The 13,505-nt window shown below is 46.4% G+C and overlaps 1 protein-coding gene across 2 annotated transcripts in view; it reads left to right on the plus strand.

Moving 5' to 3' along the window:
- Nucleotides 1–11,940, plus strand: part of LOC119453859 (MIF4G domain-containing protein) — a 43,767-nt gene extending 31,827 nt beyond the window's left edge. For both annotated transcript variants that reach the window (XM_037715905.1, XM_037715906.1), the window contains one exon: nucleotides 5,015–11,940. In XM_037715905.1, coding sequence (XP_037571833.1) covers nucleotides 5,015–5,251 — 237 coding nt within the window. In that variant the 3' untranslated portion in view covers nucleotides 5,252–11,940. The remainder of the gene's footprint in view (nucleotides 1–5,014) is intronic.
- Nucleotides 11,941–13,505: the final 1,565 nt, after the last annotated feature.

The following is a 13,505-nucleotide window of genomic DNA, read 5'->3' on the forward strand; positions in this document are numbered from 1 at the left end:
TCGGAGTCCATAGAAGCACAAGGGCACCCGGAGTATAGATAACACCACGATGACGGGAGTCGTAGCGGTGCTTCTGGTGGCCTTGCGATGTAGTAAGGCGATGGCGAGCAATTTGGCGTGCCTCATCAGCTCGGGAAATGGCATTACGAGCGTACTCAGTTGGCAAATGGACGGCATCGGGGATGATAGTGTCAAAAGGTAGCGTTGGGTCGCGGCCAAACAGAAGATAAAAGGGTGAAAAACCAGCAGTATCATGACGGGAGGAATTGTAAGCGAATGTAACGAAGGGCAACGCAACATCCCAGTCTTGATGGTCAGATGATACATACATAGAAAGCATGTCAGTAAGCGTCTGGTTGAAGCGCTCAGTCAAGCCATTAGTTTGTGGGTGGTAAGCCGTCGTAAATTTGTGTTTTGTCACGCAGGAGTGAAGCAGGTCATCGATAACTCTAGAGAGAAAGTAACGGCCACGGTCAGTGAGGAGTTGACAAGGGGCTCCGTGATGTAAGATGACATCATGTAGCAGGAAATCAGCGACGTCCGTAGCACAACTGGTAGGGAGAGCGCGTGTAATTGCGTAGCGGGTGGAGTGGTCCGTAGCAACGGCAATCCATTTGTTTCCAGAAGTAGAGGTCAGGAAAGAACCGAGGAGGTTAAGGCCAACTCGGAAGAAGGGGTCACATGGAACGTCAAGGGGCTGAAGGAGGCCAGCAGGAGGCTTAGTTGGTTTCTTTCGGCGTTGGTAGGGTTCACAAGCAGCTACGTAGCGACGAACAGAGCAGTAAAGACCGGGCCAAAAGAAGCGATGCCGAACGCGATCGTAGGTCCGGGAAACTGCAAGGTGACCAGCGGTCGGGGCGTCATGTAGCTGGCCGAGAACGCTCAAGCGCAGATGCGTAGGAACGACGAGCAACAGTTCGCATCCGTTCGGGTTGACGTTGTAGCGATATAACGTGTCATCTTTAAGCACGAAGAGGCGAAGGGAAGGATCGGGCACTGCGGAATCCAGCTTCTGAATAAGCTCACTTAAAATGGGATCACGGTGCTGTTCATCAGGGATGTGGCTTAAAGCAGAGAGCGAGAGTACACATGCATGCGTGTCATCGGAGGCTTCAGGCGGATCCACGGGATTGTGGGACAAACAGTCAGCATCCCGATGCAATCGGCCAGATTTATAAGAAACAGAGTAAGTGTATTCTTGGAGCCGGAGTGCCCAGCGACCAAGGCGCCCAGTCGGATTCTTAAGCGACGAAAGCCAGCAAAGTGCGTGGTGATCGGTAGTCAGTGAAATGCTGGCCATGTAAATAGGGGCGGAATTTTCCCACCGCCCAAACGAGAGCAGGACACTCCCGTTCTGTAATAGAGTAGTTCTGTTCGGCTAAGGAAAGGAGACGGCTGGCATAGGCGACAACACGGGCATGCCCATTCTGATGCTGGACTAAAACAGCGCCGATTCCGTAGCCGCTGGCATCGGTGCGGAGTTCTGTTGGAGCGGAGCTGTCAAAATGAGCCAGGACAGGTGGTGTAGTGAGCGACGTGATGAGGGTAGAGAAGGCGGCAGCCTGTGCAGCACCCCAAAAAAACGAGACGCCTTTCTTCAGTAAGTTTGTGAGAGGGCGTGCGATTTCCGCGAAATTCTTCGCAAAACGATGGAAGTAGGAGCACAGTCCCAGAAAGCTACGAACTTCCTTTGTGCAAGTCGGAACGGGGAACTGCTGCACAGCTCGAACTTTGTCAGGGTCGGGGCGAACACCGCTTGAGTCGACGAGATGACCGAGCATGATAAGCTGCTGACGTCTGAAGTGGCACTTAGACAAATTAAGTTGCAGGCTGGCTTTGCGAAAAACAGAAAGGATAGAAGAAAGTCGGTCGAGATGCGTTTCAAAGTTCGGTGAAAATACAATGACGTCATCAAGATAACAAAGGCAAATGGACCATTTAAAACCGTGTAAGAGGGTGTCCATCATGCGTTCGAAGGTGGCCGGGGCGTTGCATAAGCCGAAAGGCATGACTTTAAACTGATAAAGGCCGTCAGGGGTAACAAAAGCGGTCTTCTCACGGTCCATGTCATCAACGGCGATCTGCCAGTACCCTGACCGAAGGTCGATTGAAGAAAAATACTTGGCGCCATGAAGGAAATCCAGGGCGTCGTCTATGCGTGGGAGTGGGTACATGTCTTTTTTGGTGATCTTGTTGAGATGCCGGTAGTCCACGCAAAATCGCCAACTGTCATCTTTCTTCTTAACAAGAACCACAGGAGAAGCCTAAGGCTGCAGGATGGCTCGATTATATCTTTGGCAAGCATCTTGTCGACCTCCTTTTGAATGATGCGGCGCTCAGCTGGAGAGACGCGGTATGGCCGTCGATGGATCGGATGGGCATCGCCAGTGTCTATGCGGTGCTTGACAGCACAGGTTTGACCCAGGGGATGGTCGCAAAGGTCAAATACATCTCTATAAGAGAAGAGGAGGCGAAGGAGATCGTCAGCGTGATGGGACGAAAGATCTGGAGCAATCATTTTCTTCAGGTCAGGAGGAGACAGATCTGGCGAAGAAGACGGGATATCGGTGGTGTGCGAGCGACCAGCATCAGGAGGAGACAAGGTCGAGATAACGTAATCGTAGAAGGGCGTCAGCATAGCGAGTGAAATGCCTTGTGGGAGCACTTGTGAACACAGTCCGAAATTAATCACAGGAAGGCAAGTAAGGTTGTCCCGTATAGTGATAGCAGTGTGAGGCAAACCAACACTGTGCGTCAACAGAACGGCGGTGATGGGAGCGAGCACATAATCACCGTCGGGAACTGGTGGAGAGGGTGTCACAGCAACACAAGTCACGGCTTGCGGTGGCAAACGGACGTGCTCAGCAGAACAGAGCCGACTCTTGATTGGTCTGGGTTGATCAATTACACTTGGTAGGTCAAGCTGTACAGTACCAGCGGAACAATCGATGAGGGTGGAGTGGGCGGACAAAAAGTCAAGACCGAGGATGGCGTCATTGGAACAGCAGACGAGGACGGTGAACAAAACAGAAGTTTGACGGCCAGCAACACTGACACGTGCGGTACAAAGGCTAGCTACGGGAGACGTACCACCGTCGGCCACACGGACAACATGTGATGGGGCAGGGGTCATAACTTTCTTCAACTGCCGGCGGAGGTGAGAACTCATAACAGAAATATGGGTGCCGGTGTCAATCAAAGCAGTAACAGGTAGGCCATCCACTTCAACGTCGATCAAGTTCTGATTGGTAGGGAGCTTCAACAGAGGAATTGGAGAGCAGGTCGGAATAGCAGCATCACCTCCAGGAGCTGCAGCCGTTAGTTTCCTGAAGGAAAACGCCGAGAGAAAGACAAGGACGGGGAACGGCGTGGTGGAGGTGACCGAGAAGGTCGGCGTGGTGGGGAGGGCGAGCGGCTGTAATGGGCGGTGGTAGTAGTGGTCTCGGCAGATGTTTCTTGGTCAGGTTGGCTTGGCACCTGGTGCTGGCTTCGGGGTGCATAGCGGAAGCTGGATGAGCTGGGTCGAGAAGACGAGGAAATGTGTCGTGAAATGTGTCCAACACGTCCACATCGAAAGCAAATTGGCTTGTTGTCAGGCGTCCACCATGCATTCGGGTCGCGATAATTCGGAGTAGGGTAATGGCGTTGGAGAGGGTTGAAGGTGGCCGATGGGTAACTGTCAGGGTAGTTCAGAGAGCAGATGGTTTGGAGGCCCATGTTTGCCAGTTCTTGATGAACAACAGATTGTATAAGGGATATCGTAGGCGGGGCATCACAGGGCTCTCCTCGCATTAAATGTGTGGGCGATGCGGCTTCGATTTCGTGTCGAACGATTCGGGTGATGGTTTCCATGTTGAAGGCTGAGTCGGCATACGAACATCCTCACACGTTGATGTCGCTGCCATGTTCGGAAGGCGGGCGAATTGGTGGGCGATACGTCGGCTTTTAGCATCTTCGAAGCGTCGGCATTCAGTAATAATCTCGTTGACTGTCGAAGAGTTTTTAAACACGATCAGGTTAAATGCATCATCCGCGATCCCTTTCAGCAGGTGCGCAACCTTATCGGCTTCTGTCATCTTGGCGTCAACCTTCCGGCACAGGGTCAGCACATCCTGAATATATGTCAAGTACGGCTTGGTAGGCGTCTGCACACGCGAGGCAAGTTCTTGCTTGGCAGCACGCTGGCAGCCTGCAGGTTGGCCAAACAACTCGCAAAGTTTAGCCTTACATACGCTCCAGCTTGTGAGCTCCTCTTCATTGTTATCGAACCAGGCCTTCGCCGTTTCCTTTAGATAAAATGTGACATTCGCCAACATCATGGTCGGGTCCCACCTGTAATGTGCGCTTACGCATTCGTAGAGGCGAATCCATTTGTCGACATCATCGCCAGCAGTGCCGGAAAAGGTCCCAGGGTCATGGGGTGGAGCCAGGACAACGGTTGGCATGGTGGGCGCCGCTGACGCAGTTTCACCGCTGGTGGATATGCCTAGAGTGGCGACTTGGTGGCCGCTGCGGAGCTCCGTCTTGCGTTATACCCAGCACCTCCACCAAGATGTTACGGGGAGGCAAACACAACAGGAAAACGTATTTACAGTATATTTACAAGGCGAGCAAGCGTCAACCATATGGCCGAGAGTGCGCGCCCGATCATCAGCGTCTTCTTCATCGATGCTCCTCTAGATGAATCATACCGTGACAATATAAATACAAACTATTGGTACAACAGGTGACAAATATATATCATCTATCGGACCCTTTTGGTACCAAGACAAGGTCTATTTTTCTATTAGTCCAATAGGTGACAAATAGAGGTCAGAGGTCATCTATTGGATGGTATTGGTACCAATAGAATCCGAATAAAACCTGTAGCATTCCAATACGTTTCCAATAGAACCTATAGGAGTGCTATATTGAGCCAATAGAAAATTTTATTGGTATTTTTGCCAGGGTTGTAACTTGTGCGTCTTACAACTGCCACTTGCACTGATCACATGTCTTTTCTTCGTGTCCACAGATGGAGTGTCTGCGGTCTGTGCTGACGATCGCAGGCCGGGCAGTGGAGCGTGACGCCCCCCAGCGCATGGCAACCCTGGTTGGGCGACTGCGGGAGGCATTTGTCCAGCCGGGCCTCTCGGCTCAGGCACGCAAGACACTGCTCGAACTGCTCGAGCTGCACGCCTCCGGATGGCAGCTAAACCTGGCACAGCAGCTGTACTACTTCCCCTACACGAGCCTCGAGCATCGCAAGTGAGCGGCTGACGACGCTACCACAGCCCCGACCACGACGACGACTCGCCCGCTTTACTTCTTGGTCGCTGGAGAGAGAGAGAGACCTTGACATACCACAACTCGGCTCTGTTAAACACCAGGAAGTCAGTTCCTCACATGCTTGATTGTAGTATCCTTGACCTGTCTCCTACTTGCTTTGTCCTTCAATCTCCTCGTCATTGCTTGTCATGGTCATTGGGGAGCATTGCCAAGAAGGGTTCGAACAGTGTCCGTAACTACTTGGTGTTCTCCTATATGACAGTCACTGCAGAAAAGGGAGAGAAAATGGAGAAAGCATGAAGAAATTAAGGAAGACAGCGTCAAGAAACTGGCACTACATTCAAGAGTATGTACAGACTTTCTTAGTCTGTCAGTTCGTCAAAGCTAAATTGTTTTTGAGTAGTGACTGTTTCCACACCTCTGATAGTTGACATGTCTCCTGCCACTTTGGTGCTGTGCTGCATGCTGGGTTAGCAGAATTTATCAGTGTCGTAAGCAGGTTGTGGTACTATCGGGGCCTTTCCGAGTGACCATCCTTGTGTGCTCTTTGCACGCCCAAGATGACAAAGGCGAGTAGAACGCTTATAAGCTGTCTTGCAGCTTACACCAATGTTTTCTTGCTTTTTTTGTGTGTTTATTAATGCAAATCACATTGGCAGCAGTTGATTTTAGTTTTGTTGCTTTTTCTTGTTAGCTGCATACAATGTCTTTCTTGTGGCAACTGCTTTGCAACTGTTCTAGATGCAAGGTGTACAATGCTTCCCCTATTTTCCTTGTGTTACTGTGAAAAACAGATAAGAGCACTAAAGCTGAATTTTTATGTGTCTGTTAGTGGTGTTTCAAAGTTTGTATAATGGTTTTCGTTGTCACAAAAAGTTCATTTCATTGGGCGGCTTCTGTGGTTAGCTTAACTTGTCTCGTTCTTGAGTTTATGGTGTAACATTCAGTGTATACTGATCTGCTAGTGGCATGCTGAGGCCAAATTATCGCAGTTTGATTGTTGTGATTATGAAGTGCTGGTTGTCCATGGATACTTCAAAATTGTGTGGCTATTTTTGTGTATTGTTTGTGCACAATAGTTTTAATGTGTGTGTCGTCACTATTTCACCATTGAACCATGCATCTGTCTTTCCCGACTACTTGGCTTGCCCTTTCCTGGTTGAAAAGATGACAGAGAAGTGCCATTGTAATTCTACTCGTCGTGGTTAGACATCGCTCTTCACATCCCATATTCCTGCTTGACACTGAAGTAGTCAGTTTTCCTGCATTCTTTCTCTGGCAGGAACGGAATCTTAATGCAGTGGACATGAATAGCCATGCTTCTCTACAGCATCGAATGTTTCACCATCTTTGCTGGCTCACAGCGCTCGCAAACCACTGCTCAGTCTGCAGTTTTGTATTTGTCACCACACCTGGCTGCACGGGCAGAGCTCGTTGCTGCCACGCAGAAATTGTTCTCGAGGCAGTCACTCAGTGTGCACTTTCAATCCTTGAAAAGTCCCATCGCTCTCTGTAAGTATTGTGATGCATTCCTTGAATACATGTGCAGGGAGAAGTGCTCAAGTGGACAGTTGAAATGTGAAATATTTCTGCCTACGTTAAGCACTGCAGATGATGGTCGTGTTCCCACGAAGCACTATTGCGTGAGCTGGCTCTTGTGAAACTCTGTTTTCCACTTCCCGGTGGGTCGAGTGCCATCAACATTTTGCATGTTGTGAAAGTGAGAGTTGTCGAGGCCACCCTCGCTCACAGGTCGAGCACTCCCCTTCGAGTTGTGATGCTTGGCGAGTGCCTCGAGTACTTGACCCTCCTGAAAGGCGTCTTGCGCAAATGGTGCTCGGGGTGTGACTTTGTGTAATGGAATTCCGCTGTGCGGTCTTTCACCTGTTGTACCATTTTTGAAGCGCACAAGTGTGCCGGCCTGCCATTGAGGTAAGCTGGCACCACAGCTGAGAGCAGAATACTGCTGGGCAGATGGAAGTGAACACGTCAGCTACTGCATGACACATAGACTCTGTGCTGTTTTCTCCAGAGAAATAACCAGGACGCAGATAGCTGCTCTGGACCCGTCTCTTCTACATGTTTTTTTCTTTTCTTGTTCATTCCTATCCTCCATGAAGTGTGAAGCGTTGTTGCATTGTCCCGAACATGCTGTTGTTTTGCGCATAGAAAATATGTTGTTCTAACCTGATTGTGCTTGATAATCTTGTTGCTCTCTCACCTGGGGTAGTGTGGTATCACCAAAACTTATTTACAGGGAATATTTTCACATATTTAGATCGCTTTCTTTATCTCATTTGTTGCATTATTGCACCTTATAGACACACACATACCTGAGCACAATTTCTAAATCGATGGAGTCTTCCAACACGCACCAATTTCCCAGCTACATCCGTGACTTTGTTTCGTATAGGAAGATTTCACTATTTCACAGATAGCTCTTTTTTATTTTACCTCGTAGAGCCAATGTTGCATTCAGAGAACCTGGAATGCGATTCATGTTTTGCGAGATCATATGTTTTTCACTCTGTGTCCATGTGGTAGTGCATCCAATGAAAATAGCCGTCATGAACAGCCTGAAGTGATGGCTTAGATGCAGCAGAAAATGATTGTAAGAATTCAAATTCAGAGTTGCTGTCGTGTTCAGACAAACCCTCCTATGATCGATGCACATATTGACAGGTCGGTGGCCGTGACTAGATTTCTTATATCTTCTTGTGCCAGGGTTTTTATGGAAAACATGCTCTTGTAGATTTATTAGAAATTTGTAGAGCCATCACCTTAGCAGAGGTAGAAGAAACAGGTTCTGTCCAAATACTGAAAGACTTATCAGAAGGGGTACCACTTCAAGGGATACTAAATGCTGAAGTAATAGCTCTGAGATATGTTCCTTTAAGAAGCACTGTCCAGTACGTAGATAATCTCACTGTATTAGGTAGCTACCAGTTTTCTCTCTCAGTAGCCTAGAGGATACAAGACGGTGCTTTTATACATTATATCAACTGCGCATCAGTGTGTGAAAAAAACTTGTTGCACATTTTTCTATCCCTGCATCGCTAGACATTTCATTGAGTTTTTTCTGGTATCGTCACCTTAAATTCCAAAGGTATGACTTGTGTCTGCATCACTTATTTTCGGAGAGGTTGCTTGCTGTGAAAAGCAATCATTACAAAGCTAACTAACCAAAGACAAGGTGCAAGCATGAAAGCGTTTGTACAAAAGTACCTTGAAGGACCTGACAGCACTGGAAGGTTCTTTTTTTCTTTGTGACCAAAGCACCTTGACTAGAGTGAATGCTTTCACAGAATGTTTTGTAGTAGTATAACTAGTGCACGTTTACTAGATAAAAGTCAATGTTGAAATGATAGACCCACTATTTCTGTGTGAAAAACTGCTGTTCTGAGTGTGAGTAGTTAATCCTAATGAGTAGGCACAAGAGCTGCTTCAGAGGGCAACAAACTGAGTTTTCAGCATCCACAGCAGTCATGGAGGCAAATGTTAGCTGAAAGGTGTATTGTGTAAGAGAGGCTAGGAATCTATGAGGTCATTGCATGTGTCGATCATTACAGTTTATGGCAGTGCCTAAACATCTCTGCTTGTTTAGAACATGCACATGCGTGGGAACGAAGCATGTTCTGCTGATGTAATTGTTTTCTTAAAGGGGCCTTGAACTTGACTTTACTGAACATCTGTTTTGGAAGTTCATAAGGCTTCCAATTTGCTCCATTTTTTTTCTGTTTCTTTATTGCATTTAATGTAAAGCTTAGCCCCTTATTCTTGCTTTAGCTTTAAACGGGCCTCTAGTATATACTTATGCAGCTAGTGCCAAGAATTTAGTCTGTTGTACTCCGTGGCAACTCTGTGTCCATACAAATCACAAAAGGATGGCAGCAGTGACGGAAAAAGCGTGCACGACAGACACGTGCGTCGGTACTATGTGCATCGAAGAAAAATAAAACATGCTTGCCTCCATCCCCACTGCAGCTGGTGCAAAGCTGCATGTGCAAAAGTTTGGGGTCATGAGAGGTCGAACATGCCAAGGTTTGCTCATTTGTACGTCTGGGTTGTCTTTGAGCCTGAGGGGGGCACACAACCTCCTGGGACAGCGGAACATGTGATAAAACAAATTTTATTCGTTTATAGTAGATACGTTAATGCAGAACATGAGCATATCTAATATCAGCAAAGTGCACATGACAGTTACTTCAATTAAAGAACAACAAACTGTCGGTCTTTTGCACATTAGTGCAAACTACAGGGAGTTCTTTGGTATACGCTTTGACAGCATCCTTAGTGTGGACAACAAAGCAAGTGAGACTATGGGAAGATTAAAAAAATGCAACTAAACTTATTTCATTTGTTGAACAGAACAGGTTGTGTGCCTTTTTGATGGCTCAAAAATTGCTGTAGACTGCATTCCAACCTCGACTGTGCACAACTATGCAAACCGGAAAGTGAGTGACGAGGTTGCAAACGTTTTCAAGCTTCTCAATACTGCCTACCCTAACTATCTGTTTATGCTAGGTAGTTTTCAAGGTTGAGGCTGCTCTTTGAAGTGCTTTATTCGTCATATTACATTGCCACTAGTGTCGTCATGTAATGCCTGTCTTCAATATGCACATTCTCAGAATGGTATTTTTAATGCTGTGCACTTTTTGTTCGTTGTCAGTTACATTTTTAAATGGATACAAGCATTGTAATGCAGCATCATGGAAGAATCTCGGGTGACATTAACTGCTAGAGAACACGGCTGCAGTTCGGCATAAGCAATTTGACTATTATTTGTTGATATGGCATTTGCGATAATGAAGAGCCTACTCCGCAATTCATGCATTCAATCTGCGTAAAACTCCTTAGCAGAAACACAGGTCCTTCTGTGATGAGGTGCATTCAGGAATGAAATTGTCTAAGTGACTCAGCTTTGCAAGTTTAGATTATGCACCGAAAGTCAAAGCTTTGAATGTCATCAAACCGTTTTTTTTTTTTTACTATTGGCTTACACGTCATATTCAAGTATCTTTGCTTAAGACTTTTGTTAGATGTTGTAAGGTTCCCTAGCAGCCGTGATGACAGTGCAGATGTCGCACTGCATTTCACCTGGACACAATTCCTAGGCACACCCGTGAACCTTCCAAAGATGATGACACTTGCGGCAAGTGAAGGAGAGCTTGAAAATTTGTATTTGCTTAAGGTTCTTGTTTTTTGTTTTTTTAGACTGCTTACGGGTGCTGTGTGTTTGCGGTGCTTTTGTTTCATTGGGTGTTCCTGGGCTCACTTATTTGTGGCAGTGATTGCTGAGGCTTGTATCGCATTGTAAAAGCACTGTGAAAAGCAATGTACTGCTTGTACTATTTTGGAGCATTTGGTTATCGACAGCGCAGATGCCATTCTTGATGAGCGAATGGTTGCGATGTCATCTCTTTCCACAGAGCAAATACCGTCTGTATTTATGCGAGTGTTTGATGTGTTTAAGCAAAGAAGCGTGCATTCAGCGTTTCTTTGGTGTTTTCTTGTTGATTCTCCTGCGATCTTTCTCATTTTGATTGTTTTTGATCTAGTTTTGGCGCTGTCTGTGATAAGCAGTCACTGCTTTGTTCATTTTTGTTGGAAAGGAAAAAAAAATTGAGAGAACAAAAATTATTTCAATTGTATACTTTGCTTTTGTATGAATAGAAAGCTCATTAACAGAACAGGGCCACTGACGACCTGCGTCTCAAGCAGCCAGGCTCCATATAATTAAGGATAGTGAAATAACTGCCAATCTACAATTTGCAATGTGCTGTCTAATATTAATTGCATAGTGTTAAATTTGATTTTGACTTGTTCTTGCTGTTTCTATGGCCACTTGCTTTATTCACACTTGATGTGTCTGAAGCCTGGTTAGACGGAGTAATCGTATAATGTGTTTATCGTTGGTCCATATGTGCCCATCTGAACTTAGCATGGCAAGTAGTATTTTAATTGCATTTTATCTCATGGTAGACGTGGTTGCAGGTTGAGCAGTATTTGGCAATTGGCACTCTTGGACAAGCAGGGTTCAGGGGTTCTCTGAGACCAGTAACCATGAATGATACTTATGAAATATAGTGAGGAAATGTAAGCTGGTGCACTTTGATGGCAGCAAACATTTGTTAGTGCACCCTTTGTTCCTGTTTCTAACCTGTCGGGCTGCTTTGATGTCGTAGGCCATTAGTGGCTTGATGAACAGACTACTAGTCATTTTGTAGGCCAATCATAACATATAGCTTTGCAGAGTATAGTAGTAGCCGAGAGTGAGGCTCTGTCTACAGTGACACGACTATTTCCTCTTTCTCTTTTCTGGCATGATGCCAAAGACTAATAGAGAATTAACTGCTATCTTGTTTCGCGGGCTGGTTTTATGTTTCTGGCGCAATGCATAAAAATATATGTACGTTTCAACGTGCAGCTACTAACCAGCGCACCGAAAAACTAACCTCGCAAGCAATGAAATCGACAGCAATAATAAATAAATGTGTACCATATATCTTGCCATAAAAGCATGGAAAGAGAAGTGACTACGGTGCCAATACTCTCAAGCAGTCATTTGTAGAATACTATTTACACTACTACTATACTGTTCTTTTTATTTCTTCGTCTCTTTTGTATACTTGAACAGTAATTGAGAAATAAACTTAGTAGTATTAAATAAAAGTGTGTTGCCTTTAATTACTGGATCAATGCTAGTAAAGAAACGTGAAGAAACAGACAATGCTCAATGCTTGTCTTCCAGTAAGAGTGTAGGCGAAACGGAAAACATTTCTTTCAGGTGTACATTATATGGAGCCAAAATGCCTAGACTCAAAAAACTTTTCCTGTGACATCCATGTGACATTCCTGTGAAATTCCTGTGACATTCATGTGACACACATGTTGTATCGTTTGGACGGAATGTATGCATACTTTCGGCAGACGGCGCAACTTTTCAACATAGTTTCAATATCTGCATTAAGTCCTGGCCAAAACGCCAATCATCGGGCTCGTGCTTTGCATTTGTTTAAGTCCAAGTGCCCTTTGTGTCGCGGGATCGAATCCCAGCCACGGCGGCCGCATTTCGATGGGGGCGAAATGCGAAAACACCCTTGTACTTAGATTTAGGTGCACGTTAAAGAACCCCAGGTGGTCAAAATTTCCGGAGTCTCCCACTACGGCATGCCTCATAATCAGATCGTGGTTTTGGCACGTAAAACCCCATAACGTAACTTAAGTGCCCTTTGTGTATACGCTGAAGCATTTCGTCCCTCATCGACTTTGGAACAACTACTTTGGTTCCTTTTAGCACCTGAATATGCATCGAGGCGGGAAAAATATTTAGCGCCAGCGAGCTCAGCCTCAATGTCCTCACACTTAGGCATCTGATAGTGCTTACGTTTCAGGCATTTATTGATATGTCTAGGATCAATACATACACGTAGTGTGCCGTCTTTTTTACGTAAAATAACAAGCAGGCTCACCCAGTCCGTTGGTTCTGTCACTTTCGTGATGATGGTGCCCCGTTCCATGCAGTCCAACTCCTCCCGCAGTGGTTCTTGTAGTGCCTAGGGTACGTTCTGCACTGGCTGGACTACAGGTATCAAACCAGTGCGTAATACCATCCGATACTGATGGGCAACACAGCCTGTTCCTTGGAAGAGTTGAGGAAATTCCTGCAGTATTTCGTCGGCAGTGCTAGCGTTGACTGCATCCACTGATCTTGTGACCAGTCCGAGTGCCTCACTTGCACCTAGTCCGAGTATTGCCTGGTTGCCCTGTTTAACTATGAAGAAGTCAAAACTCCCAGCCTGATCTTTTATGGTCACTGGTAACGTAGCAACACCGAAGTGCTTGATAGCGTCACCGCTATATGACCGCAGAATAGAACTGCTTGGCTTCAAACTTTGCACCCCCTTGCACTTCTGAAAGACCGAGTAAGGCAGCAAGTTAGCTTGGGAGCCTGTGTCCACTTTCAAGAAGGCATTCTGGCCGGCCACTTTAGCATTTAAGATCCAGTCTGTCGAGCTTCTCACACTGCAAGTTTTTATATCAAGGATGTCGAAGGTGTCCTGCACGTTGACCACTTCGCCCTTTCTTGCAACACGCTGCAAAATGATTGGCGCCACCACATACAAAACAAGTGTTCCCGAACGCCGGACACCTACTACGTTCGTGTGACCGTTTGCATTTCATGCACTTAAACAGGTGCTTCTTTACCGACGCGACCTGCTTTTCTGCCTGAGCCC

The sequence above is a fragment of the Dermacentor silvarum genome, chromosome 5 (genome assembly GCF_013339745.2).
Source record: "Dermacentor silvarum isolate Dsil-2018 chromosome 5, BIME_Dsil_1.4, whole genome shotgun sequence".
NCBI lineage: Eukaryota > Metazoa > Arthropoda > Arachnida > Ixodida > Ixodidae > Dermacentor > Dermacentor silvarum.